The sequence below is a fragment of the Salvelinus sp. IW2-2015 genome, linkage group LG8, assembly GCF_002910315.2.
Source record: "Salvelinus sp. IW2-2015 linkage group LG8, ASM291031v2, whole genome shotgun sequence".
NCBI lineage: Eukaryota > Metazoa > Chordata > Actinopteri > Salmoniformes > Salmonidae > Salvelinus > Salvelinus sp. IW2-2015.
This window is the reverse complement of record NC_036848.1, coordinates 26,558,780-26,575,878: the sequence shown is the minus strand read 5'-3', so window position 1 is coordinate 26,575,878 and position 17,099 is coordinate 26,558,780. Positions and strand designations below refer to the sequence as shown.

The window sequence follows — 17,099 nt, the reverse complement described above, 5'->3', positions numbered from 1 at the left end:
ATTGAAGGAATCAAAATGGAGATGAAAAAGCTCCCTTTGTTGCTGTTATGGTGGACGAGACAACAGATGTGGGAAATGCAGCACAGCTCTCATTCGTCCTGCGTTATGTGACGGACACGGAGTCAAGGAGCGATTTATCCGGTTTTGAAGATGTGACAAGCGGCAAGCGAGCTGATGACATTGCCGCTCTTATTTTCCGTTTCTTGGAGGAAAATGAATGTAGTCTGGATAAAGTGTGGCACAGTGTTTTGATGCGCAGCAGTCATGGCATCTGGAATCAATGGGGTGCAGGCTAAAGTTAAGGAGAGGGCACCGATGGCCTATTCATTCACTGCTATGCACATCGACTAAATTTAGTACTGACTCAAGGAGCCTCAAAGCTTAAAGAATACAAGGTCTTCTTTGCCAACCTCAATGGCCTTGCAGCATTTTTCTCACGATCCCCTAAGCGCACGCAACTGCTGGAGACATCTGCAAGCGTCGTCTTCCTAAGGTTGCACCAACGAGGTGGCAATATACATCTAGATTGGTCAAGCAGTCTTTGAAAGAGAGTTCCCTAAAGGAGCTGTTTAACACTTACTGGAACATCATGATGACCATGACGGGATACTGTGCTTATGGCTGATGGATTTAATGCACGTTTGGATGATTTTGAGTTTTGTTTTTTGCTTGAAACATTCAATGGGATTTTTAATTATTCAGATGTGCTTTTTTGGAATTCTATAAACAAACTTTGGATGTACAATTCTGCCTTACAAGGTGAACGAGTTTTGTGACACAATTGAGCGAGAGAGGTGCAGGTTCAGTCAAATCTACGATGACACAGCGCGCATCTCAAGTTCACCCAGCGCACGCAGAGGCCCAGCACAAGGAGACCCTCGCACATACTATCAACAACTCCACAGCAATATTCTGGATAACATTCTTTAGACCACGAAAAATTAATGTTTCTCTCCCTCCTGGACCCCCGGCACTTTCAGACCTACCGGAAAAAATTCCCGCAAACAGCCTTCTCCAGCTTAACAGAGGAGTCACGGAACACTGTTCGACCTATCCAAGCTAAAAACAGAACTGACTGTAATGTATGCTATGACTGATTTTGAAGGGAAAACCCTCTGATCTCCTTGATTTCCTTAAGCAGAAAAATCTGAATGAGGACATGGGGCAACTTTACACATTGGCATGTGTGACAGTGACTATCCCTGTGTCCACGGCTTCTGTCGAGCGTCATTCTCGGCCTTAAGCGAATCAAAACGTATTCCAGAAATGCTACTGGACAGACTCGGCTTTCAGCATTAGCCTCCATGTCGATAGAAAAGGACTTATTTGGTGGAACTAAAACGCACAGATAGACTGTACAACAGAGTCATTGAAGTCTTCTTGAGGAAAGAAAGGTGGAAGGATTTTGTGTTCAAATAATCAGTCTTGGTGAGTAGGCATACAATGCATGTCATTTTTTATTAAATGTGTATGTATGTTTCGCATTATATTTCGTTAATATTAAATAGCCTATATATTAACAAAATAAAATGGCAAATAGCCTATGTTGCAAATTATTGTTTTCTTTTATTTTCAGTGAATAGTTATGTGTCTTTATCATCACGGTGAAACTGCTTTGGGTGCGACAATGCGCTGTTTAGTGAACACACTGTATTTATTTTTTGGGGGACTTAAAGCTCAAAGTTTGTGGACCAGAAATGGATAGAAGAAGAATATTAATATAACTCTGTTGCACTCGACTATGTTCTTGCCTATTAGTTGAACTGTACTGTATTGTACTCTTCCCCTGCAATTCTCTGAAAAAAATGTCAATTTCAAGGTGACGCAACGCCTGGTTATACTGCGTTTCTATCTAAATGTATAGTGTCTAGAGCCATGGCATCATAATGATGGTAATAAGAGGTGGATTAATTCGGGTGGGACTGTGTAGGACCTCACTGAAGGCCCAGGCCAGGCGCCAGGCCCACGGCACGCTACTGGGGAGGAGTGATGAATGTGTGCGTGCGTTAAAGTACCAAATGCTGCCCGCGGCCAGTGACGGACTTCTACGTAACAGTAACTATGTGCTAGTATTATTTATCTAATTGATAAATACAATTTAAATGTGGATGGGTACGATACTTCATTCAATGATTATGGTATTGTACCAGGTAGATACAGGAGTAGCCTATAGTCTACAATAATGATAATTGAATGTGCTTTAGTATAATTTATTTTATTGATGAATGAAATTGTAAATGGGGATGGGTAGGCTACTTCTTTCAGTAAGTACTGGATGTCTTGCCATCTCTGGGAGCATGTTCTTGAAGGCTTTTCAGCTGTTGAACTATGGCAATGTCTAACTAATTTCTAAATCGATCTTTGTTTTTGTCAAGATGTTATTTGTATTAATTTATTTTGATTTAACCTTCAATTAACTTCACTGCAGCTGTTCAACCCACCACACCCACTGCTCTCCCTCCACAAGCAACCACATCCTCGTCTCCTGTTAAACAAATTTGCCGCCACACTGAAAAGGACTGTACTTACATACTCCTGTGCCTATCTCAGTGCAACATGATCCATCCCAAGGCCTCAGCTGGACAGCTAGAATGAGAGAAATGTAAACAAGATGCTACAGTAGTGTGTGCGTGCGTATGGAGTTCCAAGAAAAGACATGTGTGATGTGCCCTTAAGTTTCAATGTTGAAATGCCATAAATGGAAGATGGCAAAGGAGATTGTGAGTGAGAGCATATGAAAATGAAGACCCCTTGGGATCTATGAGTGTGGGGTGCCCTCGTGTCTCATTTTTGTCCGTTTGAGGATGCTACATTCTCTCCTGGTGGAGGTTCTTGGAACACTGCTATTTAAGTCTGAGCAGAGGTTGACAAAAACTTTCAAAGTTGGTGATGTTATGTTGCGTGTTATCTTGAATACCAGGTAGAAGTTTGAGTACATAATGAAATGGTGTCACCAAAGGAGAACCCCTTTTTGGTTCCAGGAAGAACCCTGTTGGGTTCCAAATAGAACCCTCTGTGGAATGGAAGCCAAAATGGTTCTACCTAGACACAGAAAGGGTTCTACGTGGAACCAAACAGGGTTCTATGGGGACAGCAGAAGAATCCTTTTAGGTTCTAGATAGCACCTTTTTTTCCTGAATGTAGGCCTATATTGCAGTGGTGGTTCTGTGGTTTTCTGTAAAAATAAATAAATAACAGAAATACTATGAAACAGCTCCACTTTTAGCACATATTTGCAAGCAGGTAAAGTAGCCTTCTACTGTATGCGTGCTGAGGCATGTGTGATCAATCAATATTGACAGGACTGACAAAAAAATACATGCTCAAGGCAATCAAGAAATGTACAAAATGAAGAAATTGACAAAAGTTGTAAATGTTATGAAATAAAACAAAACTTGATCAAGTGTAGCAGTTTGAATTTCATTAACATAAATTACCATAAATCAACATTGTAGATTATAAAAAAACAGCATTAACGGTTCACATTTACTGGTGGGGATATAACAGGCCATGTGCATCTCTGGAGGATCTAGCAAGATAGGGAATCATTGCATCAATGACTCAGTATGACTACAGTATAATGAACATGTGTCAAACTTGCATTTTTATGCAATTATTAAGAGACTAGATACAAATAGCTAATCCTGGCGACCAGTGTTCTAGCATTAATTTATTGAGGCAAGCAGATCTGAGATGTCAAGGTGGTACCCACGAATATGCTATGTGTATAGTGTAAATAACTACCAATATACCTAAATTATAAGTGTTTAGTTAATCAAATAACTCTGTAAAATGAGGAATGCAGTTACTCCATTCAACTAATAGGATGTATTAGTCATGAAAGAATTTACAGAAACAATTAGTGTACATGAAATGTATGATACATTACAGAATAACACAGAGTACCCTATATAACTATCACCATTAGGTTAAAACAACGTGGTAACACGTGTCTTCAGTTCAAAATAATCTCTAAAAGAAAAAACTATGTGTGTCAGATACACACAGCAGCTTGGTAGCAAGTTCTCAAAGTATGAACAAATTCACTGTCTTTTAACCAAATTCAAGCAGAAACTCATGCTCACCTGAGTTAGCATTTATTTGCACTTTACTAGTGAATACAAAAGACAGGAAAACATGGCCAGAATCTAATCAACTCAATTTAAATGATAGGAGTGCACCCTTGTGTTGCTCACTCCCTCCAACAAACAAAATAACAATTTTCCTTTAACAATAAATCCATAGCACTTGCAGAACAAAATATATGAAAATTCATAGCTCTTCATGAGCTCTTGAACAATCCAAACATGACAATTTAATTCACACAGTAACATTAATTTAGTTGATTCACGTTTTCATCTGTCTTCTCAACTTTCTTGGCGTCAGTGAACCCAGGACTTCCATGGAAACATCTCTTCTTAGAGATCCTCTGTGTCCAATGTAAAACACAAAATAATGCATGCAGAGCAAAATTAGGCCGATACCCGCTAATGATCAAAATCCAGAAAATAGACGTTAAATTCTACAACCACCTAAAAGGAACAATACCCAAACCTTCCAAAACAAAGCCATCACCTACAGAGAAATGAACCTGGAGAAGAGCCCCCTAAGCAAACTGGTCCTGGGTCTCTGTTCACAAACAGAAACAGCCCACAAAATGAGGTGCAAACTGAGTTGGACTTCCTAACCTCCTGCCAAATGTATGACCATATTAGAGACACATATTTCCCTCAGATTACACAGACACACAAAGAATTTGAAAAATCTAATTTGGACAAACTCCCATAACTGGGTGAAATACCACAGTGTGCAATCACAGCAGCAAGATGTGTGACCTGCTGCCACAAGAAAAGGGCCACCAGTGAAGAACAAACACCATTGTAAATATAACCTATATGTTTATTTATTTTCCCTTTTGTACTATTTAGCTATTTGCTCATCATTACAACACTGTGTATATACATAATATGAGAAATTTCTTTATTATTTTGGAACTTTAGTAAGTGTAATGTTTACTGTTCATTTTTTGTTTATTTCACTTGCTTTGGCAATGTAAACATATGTTTCCCATTCCAATAAAGCCCTTAAATTGAGAGGTACCAGTAGCTTCACCTGTCGGAATTCTGACCTGAATCACTTCCCATACGCCTGGCTGAGGCTCTCAAAATCTATCCAATCACCGTTCGCATGCTGTTGACCAATGACGCGAACCTATGTTGGCTGAAATACGCCCCATAGGCGTGGCTTTGGCTAAACTCGTTTGGGGAAAAAAGACGGGTTCCTTTCAGGAAAAAATGGCAGCTGTTGGCATCGACATGCAGATGGAACTAGAGCCACAAATAATTATTGACGCCGACATGGAGAGGTAGCTAAATATGCAATTTTTCATGAATGTGTACGGGTTGTGAAGAAAGTACCTTTTGTTATTTTATCGAAATCCTAGCATAATCGTCATTTCTACTTAGCGGGGCCTACCTGGCTAGCTAACTAACAGTAGCTCGCTAACGTTAACTGTCTTTCACCAACTAACAAGGGTTAGGTAACGTTAGCTACAACTAACTACCTAGTATTAATTAACTATGCCATTTGTTCCTTCGTATTGGCAATTAACGTTACTTTACAATGACAAAATGGGTTTGAGGTTCTACTCAATTATCTAGCTAACGTCAATTGACTAAATCTGCAAACCACCGTGGACTGTGTGCTATGTGTATCCATTGTCACTGCATTTTTGCCACTCATGTTAGGTTGCCTATGGATTATCCTAGGAGGCCAAAAGTGGCCACCACATCTGACTAGAGAATAAAACCATGCTGAGGCCAGATGGAATGACCTATTTCTCTGTCACGATGATAATGCCATCATAGTAGCTACTTGCCACACAAGTGTCAATAACGGAACTGTGTGTATGCATATCGGTCTGCTCATTACATTTTTCAAATGAACGGATGTGGCCTTTTTTTTGCTTACTTAGCGTCGAGATCCAGCTATCAATTATCTTTGTGCACGCTAGTTAGCAACTCTTAGCATTTAAGTTTGGTTTTCAAAAGAAACGAAGTGGTGGCAGAATATCACCCTGTTAAACCTGCATAAATTGCAGGTAGTTTACATGGATGGGCCTAATGGAAGAAAGCGGATGTGGACAGTTTACCCAAACAAAATGACACAATTACTGTTGACTAATCCCATTCCGTACAAATTTGCGCAACCGCGGCATTGAAACGAGACTGCAATGAAAACTAATAGGACTGTGTTGGCATCAAAATCTGGGTTGTGAACTACGTTTCTATTGACATGGTAATATCCCGATAGTATTGGAGAAAAGTTGAACAAACGGACCCCTCTGACGCTATGTTAAATTGTGACGTGTCATGACGTAACGTACAAGTAGCGTACGCACGCATTATGCAACTCATTCTGTGTCGTACAGCCTCTCTCCACCAGGTGTAGCGCTTCTCTCGCAGTTTACAAACAAGAAAGGGACAGGCTAAGGGGGATGGATACCTAGTCAATTGTACAACTGAATGCATTCATTTTTTTGCATAATCGCTGCAAGCCACCATGACTCTCAAAAGCCGCGACAGCAGCTGTTTACTTCTGAAGATAACTTTTGTGCCGCCCTAAAAAACCGACTCGAACTTGACAAACTTCAAAAAGGTATGTAATGACACATTATATAAACTTTTATAGTGTTTTAAATCAAATCAAAGTTGATTTGTCATGTGTGCCGAATACAACAGGTGTAGGTAGACCTTACAGTGAAATGCTTACTTTACAGGCTCTAGAACCAATAGTGTGAAGAAAAGGTGTGTGTAGGAAGGTAAAGAAAGAAATAAAACAGTAAAAAGACGTTTGAAAATAAGAGTAGCAAGGCTATATACAGACACCGGTTAAGTGTTTTATTTACATTTCAGGGGTGATAAGTTGGACAGATCAGGTGAAAAAAATCTGTTTCCCCACACTGCTTATCTCACGCTTTCCCCATCACGCAGTAGGTTTCGTTTCCACACCCGCCATTTTTAAAAAGACCCAATGGCGCTCATTGCCTTTTTCAATCATGCAGAGACGGGCAGCATGACGGTATTGTCGTTGATTTTGCTGGAAAGATATTGTGCTTTACAATGGTGTTCATATTACAGTTGACCTGGAAGTATTACGTTTTTTGGGTGTTAAAATAAGGTCAGTTGTACGTTTGTAGCGCAAAAGTGCATTAGCTAACTATAGGTGGTAAGCCGTAGCAAGCTAGTTGCATTCGTTTTCGAGATTGATCTCTGTCGAGGGAGGAGCTGGTTTTAACAATGTATTAAATAATTCTGAACACATTCCGTTTGTCAAAATAATGACTTATGTTCGCTAGCTGGACAGGAAAACGCCGCCAAATACTAAACTGTAAACCAATATAAACTTGTGTACGATCGCTGCTGATCATGTTATCCGTATCTAAGGTAGTAGAAAGCTGGTGACATCGAGAGTTCTCCTTCCGACAAACTGCTATCAGGTAAAGTATTTTAAATGTATTTGTAATTTAGCTATTTAGCCATAGAAACGTGATGCATCAACGCAAGCTGTAAAATTACTCCCAACATACAACACAGCAACCATAGTAATGTTGCTAATGTTAGCTAGATAGAACAAGTAGACCTGTTGCTAGCTAGCCGGAGTAAGTACACTATATATACAAAAGTATGTGGACACCCCTTCAAATTAGTGTATTTGGCAATTTCAGCAACATCCATTGCTTACGAGTGTATAAAATCGAACACACAGTCACGCAATCTCCATAGAGATTGGCAGTAGAGCTCTTCAGTAGCCTTACTGAAGAGCTCAGTGACTTTCAACGTGGCACCTTCATAGGATGCCACCATAGATAGAATAATGGGACAGATATTTCACCAGATGTATAAATGTGAGGCATCCGGTTTGCATTCTGCACATTTTCTCACCTATGAAATGTTTGATCTCAATATAGTTTTCTGTTCCCAAAACTATAATCTTATTAACAGATTGGATTAAGTTTTGTAGACTTCACTCTTTGCAAAGTGTTTCAAAATTGTGTTTAGGAGTGTAAAGGAGAATTGAGTTAATGCACACGCCTACTTCAGAGTAGGTGTTCCCTAACGGAAATATGCAGATGCACGCTAGAACGCGCCAATAGGATCTCGCTAGCTCGTGCTTGCCTCTGCCCTCCTCCTTGCTTGTTCTGCCCACTATGCCTCATATGTTCCAATTGGAAACAACAGGCTGTGGTCTATCTTGGTATAGTTATAAAAACCTTTGATGCCACTTTTCCAACAAGTCATTTTGTCAAATTTCTGCCCTGCTAGAGCTTCTCCGGTCAACTGTAAGTGCTGTTATTGTGAAGTGGTAACGTCTAGGAGCAACAACAGCTCAGCCACAAAGTGGTAGGCTACACAAGCTCACAGAATGAGGCTGCTGAGTGCCTACGTAGTGAGTAACAATTGTCTGTCCTTGGTGCAACACTCACTACCAAGTTCCAAACTGCCTCTGGAAGCAACGTCAGCACATTAACTGTTTGCCGGGAGCCTCACGAAATGGGTTTCCATAGCCGAGCAGCCACACACAAGCCTAAGATCACAATGCCAAGTGTCGGCTGGAGTGATGTAAAGCTCGCCCCCATTGGACTCTGGAGCAGTGGAAACGGGTTCTCCGGTGTGATGAATCACTCTTCACCATCTGGCAGTCCTATGGACTAATTTGGGTTTGGCGGATGCCAGGAGAACGCTACCTAACCGAATGCGTAGTGCCAACTGTAAAGTTAAGTGGAGGTATAATAATAATGCTCTGGGGCTGTTCTTCATGGTTCCGCCTTGGCCTCTTAGTTCCAGGGAAGGGAAATCTTAACACTACAGCATACAATGACATTCTAGACGATTCTGTGCTTCCAACTTTGTGGCAACAATTTGGGGAAGGCTCTTTCCTGTTTTAGCGTGACTTACATTTTTTTGTCTTTAACCTTTTATTTAACTAGGCAAGTCAGTTAAGAACAAATTCTTATTTTCAACGCCGATCAAGGAACTGCCTTGTTCAGGGGCAGAACAACAGATTTTTACCTTGTCAGCTCGGGGATTCGATCTAGTGTAACAGTATAACTTTAGACCGTCCCCCCGACCCGGGCGCGAACCAGGGACCCTATGCACACATCAACAACTGACACCCACGAAGCGTCGTTACCCATCGCTCCACAAAAGCCAGCGCCCTTGCAGAGCAAGGGAACCACTACTTCAGGGTCTCAAAGCGAGTGAAGTAACCGATTGAAACGCTATAGCGCGGACCACCGTAACTAGCTAGCCATTTCACATCCGTTACACTAACAACCTTCTGGTTCTAGTCCAACGCTCTAACCACTAGGCTACCTGCTGCACAATGTCCCCGTGCCCAAAGCAAGGTCCATACAGAAATGGTTTGTCGAGATCAGTGTGGAATAACTTGATTGGCACAGAGCCCTGACCTCAACCCATCGAACACCTTTGGATGAATTGTATAAATGAAATTTATTGCATTTGCCTGTTCTCTTTTCTTTTTGGGTTTTAGAGTTGAAGAACACCATCTACAGATATGTGCCTGTTTGAACATCTCAGACTCAATTCAATGTGTAACATGCATTGGGAGAATTCAATTGTCCCTGTCAGGAGCCCAGGCTTTTGCCATAGATGGTAGAGTTCTCATCTCTGGACCACACAAGACAAGCTTTAGATTGCCTTCCGCTAAGGTACTTGCGAGCCAGGCCTAATTGCCCGACATCAGTGCCTGACCTCAGTAATGCTCTTGTGCTGAATGTAAGCAAGTTCGCTAGGAATGTTCCAACATCTAGTGGAAAGCCTAACCAGAAAGAGTGGAGGCTGTTCTAGTAGCAAAGGGGGGGGGGACCAAGTCCATATTAATGCCCAAGATTTGGAATGAGATGTTTGACGAGCAGATGTCCACATACTTTTGGTCATGTATGTAGTTTTATCACTAGCTAGCATGTCATTCTGGGACGTTGAGCGTTTTAGCTATCAGTTATTCCAAGTAATAATTTAAGAGGGCTGATCTGTGTAGACAAGTAGTGTAAATCTAATACAGTCAAAGGCAGGACCCACTAATTTCATTTATACTGACAAATAAGAAATGCCTCTGTCAATAGTTGGCAATAGTTGAAGTAGGATGACTGTCAGGATTACATTTCTAGCTCACAAACTACATTACTTGCTGTGATTTATTTTATTCATTCAGTCTCTCACTTTTGTCTCACATGATCTATTCAGCTCTCCTGTGAACCTCTCCCAGAGATCAACCAAGTGCTATTCACCAAGCATGGGATGTAAGAAGAATCTTCCTACTGCAGTTTGAACTAGCCCTGCTGTCACTATTTAGACATTGGGACCATATTGCATTTGCCTGTTCTCTTTCCTTTTGGGGTTTTAGAGTTGAAGAACACCATCTACAGATATGTGCCTGTTTGAACATCTCAGACTCAATTCAATGTGTACAATGCATTGGGGAGAATTCAATTGTCCCTGTCAGGACCCAGGCTTTTGCCATAGATGGTAGAGTTCTCATCTCTGGACCACACAAGACAAGCTTTAGATTGCATTCCGCTAAGGTACTTGTCTGTCTACATCGGTCCGCTACATTGGTGACAAGGGTGGGATCCTTTCGATACGCCTATATGGCCTGGGCGCACACATGCTCCTAGAGAGGTGGGGGAAAACTGAAGAATGCGTTGATGACTCTTCTACAGTCTCTATCAGAGGCCCAGGCTTTTGGCAGACATTTTCATTTCTGGACTGTAAGATTGTGCCCTCCATGGCACTAAATAGACATTGATTGGTAGGTTACACTATATTTAGATAATGGAAAGCATGTCTCGTACTCAGTCATAGTTAGTAGTAGAATAATGAATGGATTGAGATAATTTTGCCACCGTCAACTTTTAAAGGTTAATAATTTAAACCACATAAATATACTCACACTGAACATGTTTTTTTTGTGTGTGCCATTTTGGGGCTTTGTTCGTTTATTTTGGCACCTCTCAATACCCCTCATTATCACCATCTATGCACTCATCCACTCGCTTACACTACTGATTACACACACACCATTGTTACTTATATATAGGTTACTTTAGCTAATAAATATATATTTTTATTTTATGCATTATGATGGGTTAATGCTAATTGGGATGTGCTTTGGTTGGTATTCACTGCGTAGTCTTATAAGTGTTCGGCATAGTGCCTTAGAGACGTATCAGGGTTTTTGCTTGTCAAACAGGTGTGTTGCCTGGAAAATATGCCAGTAGGCCTAATACTAGAGTCGTTAAGTTAACTGGTAATTGTATTTTGTTTAGGAGAAAACAATTTGTGTTTTGATAAACTCTGTTCATGTTTTGATACAGCTGTCTTGCGTTGCGCTGTTTGGTAGGCCCAGTGTTGGCTGCCTTTGTTTATGTTTGTTTGGTAGACTTGCCACTGCAGTGTATAATTGGTTGTGTGCTGCGTTGGTTAGTTTCCAGTCCCTTGCCCAGGCTGGAAACTCTTGCTCTACTTGCTGTTGGGACATTGGTCTGAGGAGGTGAGTACATTCTGCTGTGTACCTCAGTAGGAGATTTGGATAGGATAAGTGCCATTTGCTACCCGGAGCTATATCGTTATAGCCCTGTTAGTCTTTTGGTGACGAGTTTCTATTTGAAATACGTTGGGCATAGTTAGTTATTTTTGTGTGGGGTCCGTGGACTGATCAGTTGTCTCGGGGTCACATCCGTTGCTCGGGGGGGGGATCTGCCATTTTGCTGCCCCCCCCTTTCTAGCGGGCTACAGTGCGTAATTACCCACCGCAAATCCGCACGAAAACTAAGGTTGAGCTGTTGTAGGATTTGGCGAAGCACCTTGTACAATACCAGTCAAAAGTTTGGACACCTACTCAGTCAAGGGTTTTTATTTTTACTATTTTCTACATTGTAGAATAATAGTGAAGACATCACAACTATGAAATAACACATATGGAATCATGCAGTAACCAAAAAAGTGTTAAACAAAATCAAAATATATTTTTACCCTTTGCTTTGATAACAGCTTTGCACATTCTTGGCATTCTCTCTACCAGCTTCACCTGGAATGCTTTTCCAACAGTCTTGAAGGAGTTCCCACATGCTGAGCACTTGTTGGCTGCGTTTTCTAAACTCTGCGGTCCGACTCATCCCAAACAAAATCATGAGGGCCAGTTTCATCATAGCGCTTGGTGGTTTTTGCAACTGCACTTGAAGATACTTTCAAAGTTCTTTTAAAGTAATGATGGACTGTTTCTTTGCTTATTTGAGCTGTTCTTGCCATAATATGGACTTGGTCTTTTACCAAATAGGGCTATCTTCTGTATACCACCCTTACCTTGTCACAACACAACTGATTTGCTCAAATGTGTTAAGAAATTCCACAAATTAACTTTTAACAAGACACCTCTGTTAATTGAAATGCATTCCAAGTGACTACATCATGAAGCTGGCTGAGAGCATGTCAAGAGTGTGCAAAGCTGTCATCAAGGCAAAGGGTGGCTACTTTGAAAACTTAATATGAAGTATATTTCAATTTAACACTTCTTTTGGTTACTACATGATTCCATATGTGTTATTTCATAGTTTTGACGTCTTCAGTATTCTACAATTTTTTAAATGGCAAAAATTAAGAAAAACCCTTGAATGAGTAGGTGTGCCAGAGCCCTGTATTCGGATTGAGTGGGGGCGTTTGGAGAGATTTGGGCCTCGACCAACGAGACACTGGTTCACAGGCAGAGCTTCATTCATCTAGAGTTGAGCCTGGCTCCCTTGGTAAAGCTGACTTCAGTCAAGTGTCACTACTGTCAGGGTTCAGGTTATTGAAAAAACGAATGTCCTGTTCTCTCTAAGGGTATATTCAGTACTGGAGCTAACGTTAAACCTAAGCCTACGGCGATGGAAGCTCCAGTCTCACATCTGTTCACTCCTGTCACTTCGTCTTATGCCCAGGCGCATGTTAAAGTCCCAATTGACCCAGATTATTTACCTTTCATTACGTAGGGTTTTGTGTGTCTGTTAGGATCTACACTGGCACGTTACTTCCTGAGGGACACAGGTGCCTCTGAGTTGTTTGTGTTAGTCTGTTACCTTTCTTTGCTGAGACTGATTCGGGAATCGTGTTTCAATTAGGGGAATCGGGTCGCACATTGTCATTTCCATTGCGTAAACTGATGTTGGATTCTGAACTGGTGAAAGGCTCCCGAGTGGCGCAGCGGTCTAAGGCACTGCATCGCAGTGCAAGAGGTGTTCGAATCCAGGCTGCGTCACATCCAGCCGTGATTGGGAGTCCCATAGGACGGCGCACAATTGGTCCGGGTTTGTCCGTGGTAAAATAAGATTGTTCTTTACTGACTTGCCTAGATTCAAGGTTAATTAAAAAATAAAGGTGAGGTTGTTGTCGGGGTGCTTTCTTCGTTGCCTGTTGAGGGTATCGTTGTCCTTTCGATTAACTTGGCTGGTGAGTGTATATGGCCTGTCTTGTCTACATCTCTAGTGGTTTCCGCTAAGATGTCATTTGTCAGTCCAAATTACCTAGTGTTCAGACATGGTGTGCGTGAGCTCCTAGCAGTGCTCCAGGATGACTGGAAGTCTCCCAAGCCATCTCAGTTCCTTTTGTCTTCTATGTGTGATTTCCAGCGACGCCTGTACACCGCTGTTGAGATGGCTAAAGAGAAGCTGTCATCTTCACAAGGGAGAATAAAAGGAATATTTGATAGGCGAGCTGAGCCTTGTCACTTTAGTCCAGGTGACCAGGTTATTGCTCTTGTTGGTTCTCCTTTTCAAGCCAAGGTCCATTTTTGCTGGTGCTGTTACATCGCTGGGTTCTTTTTGTCATGCTTTGTACGTGCATGGTGAGGAGGATGTCCCGATTGATTGCGTACTGCAGGGTAGATTGAAAAATGTTGAGTCACTGGGTGTTTTGGATAGCCTTCTCGCTCATCTACCTGCTGATAGGCAAGACGAGTTGGTCGGTCTTATTCTGAGTTTTCCAGAATTTTCTTTTCTGATGTTGGTTAAGGGCAGTCAGGTCTGGAGAGAACCAAGGGCTATATCTGTTCCTGGTTCTAAATGTCTTGAATGGGGCATGCTTATTTAAGATGGTGAGGAAGGCATTCTTAAAAAATAACCAGGCATCCTCTACTGACGGGATGAGATCAATATCCTTCCAGGATACCCCGGCCAGGTCGATTAGAAAGGCCTGCTCGCTGAATTGTTTCAGGGAGCGTTTGACAGTGATGAGTGGAGGTCGTTTGACCGCTGACCCATTACGGATGCAGGCAATGAGGCAGTGATCGCTGAGATCTTGGTTGAAAACAGCAGAGGTGTATTTACAGGGCAAGTTGGTTAGGATGATATCTATGAGGGTGCCCGTGTTTACGGATTTGGGGTTGTACCTGGTAGGTTCATTGATAGTTTGTGTGAGATTGAGGGCATCAAGCTTAGATTGTAGGATGGTTGGTGTGTTAAGCATGTTCCAGTTTAGGTTGCCTAGCAGCACGAGCTCTGAAGATGGATGGGGGGCAATCAGTTCACATATGGTGTCCAGAGCACAGCTGGGGGCAGAGGGTGGTCTATAGCAGGCGGCAACGGTGAGAGACTTGTTTTTAGAGGTGGATTTTTAAAAGTAGCAGTTCAAATTGTTTGGGTACAGACCTGGATAGTAGGACAGAACTCTGCAGGCTGTCTTTGCAGTAGATTGCAACACCGCCCCCTTTGGCCGTTCTATCTTGTCTGAAAATGTTGTAGTTAGGGATGGAAATTTCAGAATTTTTGGTGGTCTTCCTAAGCCAGGATTCAGACATGGCTAGAACATCCGGGTTGGCAGAGTGTGCTAAAGCACTGAATTAAACAAATTTAGGGAGGAGGCTTCTAATGTTAACATGCATGAAACCAAGGCTATTACGGTTACATAAGTCATCAAAAGAGAGCGCCTGGGGAATAGGAGTGGAGGACATATTGATCGGTGGACATGTGCTTTCTCATGCGTGTAGTCCCTAAGTGTTGTGAAGTATGCTTTTTGTCCATGTAACCGGGAAACTGTTTATTTTATGTTGTCTTGTCGCTCCTGTCATCTGTTCCCTGCTGTCCTCGTTTTTTCTTTCCTCTTAAAGATTGCTGAGGTCTGGGGAGGACGAGGTTGGCTGGGGCAGTGGGGTAGCTTTAACCAGGGCAATATGTTTTTTAAGTATTTTGAAATATTTTTTGGGTGATGTGGTCCCCGGGGGGGGGGGGGTTCTCCCTCTCTGATAAATTATTTCTCTCTGCTCTTGTTTTCCCTAATAGAATGTCGGTGGGTGGAGCTGGGAGGGTCGTCTGCGAGATGGGACACACCTTGGCTCAGGTGTGTCCTGGCGATAAATACTTTCCCCACATACCTAGAGGAGACTTTCCTCGCAGACACAAAGTTTTTGTTCGGGTGTTTTGGGGCTTCTTTGTTTATTTATTTTGGCACCTCTCAACTCCCCTCATCACATCAATGCACGCATCCACTCACACTACTGACTAAACACCATTGTTACTTGTATCTAAGTTACTTTATTTAATAAATATATTTTTGTGATTTCTTTCTTAGTCGTCTCTTTGTTACGGGGTACGAGCCAGTTCGTAGCAGGTTCTTATTGCACAAGCGCATTGTACAACTGTTTTTGGAGAAGATCGTATCGCAAGTTATGCGATATGTCTAGGCTATGCCATATGTATTAGCTAATATGCATATGCAGCTGTCGTTTTGAAACATCCATTCTAGCATATTTGACACACCTTTCTATCTCCATGCTTTTATTTGGTTTTCTATGCAAAGTATATGATTGAGTATTTATTTAAGCCTGCATCTAGTTACTTGAAATGAGACATGTAATCATGCCAAAACATGATTCAATTGTATTCACTGACAGAGCGATGACTAATGAAACACACACAGACATTTAGCTGAGTAGGATTGTGATTTGACATAAAAAGCATTTTCACAAAAATTAATTTTGTATCTGCCTTCCCAATGGAAACTAGTCCAAATGTATTTTCTATGTACAGAGATGTACGTTTCTGGATGATGCAACATGCTGCCTTGTTGACAACTTGACCGAGCGGTGGATATTACTGTTCGATTTGAGAAGGACGCTCCTCCCTCACCGCTTTTGTCCTTTCACGTCACGGGCCATAGACGGGTGCACCACGGCCCCGGTTAATAGAACGCTCTCATTGGTTTTCTTACTCTGAACAGTCTATGGACAAGGTATAGCAGCAATCTATGCTTTGGTTTAGTTTCCCTTGCAGTGGCTGGCACGGTTCCATTTGTGTCACACATCCTATTCAAGTCATTGGACCGTTATTAGCATTTCTTTCGCATCATGTTCAAATCGGCAATAAGTGACTGAGCGTCACAATCCATTTTTAGGTGCTTTTGGATAATTTGGACAGGATGTGCTAAAATCGGAACCATGACTTGAATGGGATTTGTCACAAATTCTAAAATGTTAGCATTTGGAAACAGTGCCAGGCAAACTAAACCAGAGCATGGATTGCTTGTCCATAAACTCAGGGACACAACTTTGAATTGGGACATTTGCTAAATTGCCGCTATAGCCAATCGAGTAGACTACACATCCCCTAGTAGTAGGCCTACGTCTTAATGATATCTTTATTTAATCCCCCTCCTTGATTGGTTTTTCTCCAGTGCCTTCTATGTCCTCACTGGGCCAGTTGGTGCTGTTCTGTTTGTTCCAATCAGGTAAACATGCCAAGTGTGCTTCCCCATTTGGTACACTGAGCCAATTCATTCTCATAGGTCAAAATGTGTTTGTTACAAAGACAAGATCCCCTGGCTGCTATGCACAAATAGATTCCCTCTGAATATTTTTGCTGACATCATAATCAAAATACCAACGAGCAAGTAAAGAGGATTTGTCAATGGATTTTCCCCTGCTTAACTGGCTTGTTAAGCGTAATTGTATATCAATTACTGCTGAATTGTAGGTAACATATTGATAAGGGTATTACAGCATTTTTTGGTAGATAGCCTTAATGCGCCATTTGTTTCTCTCTTTAGCCTACA

General features: G+C 41.7%; 1 protein-coding gene and 1 long non-coding RNA gene across 2 annotated transcripts in view; both read left to right on the top strand.

Annotated features, from left to right (window-relative positions):
- The first annotated feature begins 5,251 nt into the window (after nt 1-5,251).
- The window catches only part of LOC111967638 (dnaJ homolog subfamily C member 7), a 60,432-nt gene continuing 48,584 nt past the window's right edge, over nt 5,252-17,099 (top strand). The window contains exon 1 of the mRNA XM_023992831.2: nt 5,252-5,365. Coding sequence (XP_023848599.1) covers nt 5,295-5,365 — 71 coding nt within the window. The 5' untranslated portion in view covers nt 5,252-5,294. The remainder of the gene's footprint in view (nt 5,366-17,099) is intronic.
- On the top strand, nt 5,375-17,098 carry LOC111967640 (uncharacterized). The gene is made up of 5 exons (XR_002877781.1): nt 5,375-6,657; nt 7,446-7,498; nt 10,266-10,321; nt 15,332-16,361; nt 16,545-17,098. It is a non-coding gene; the product is annotated as an uncharacterized lncRNA (long non-coding RNA).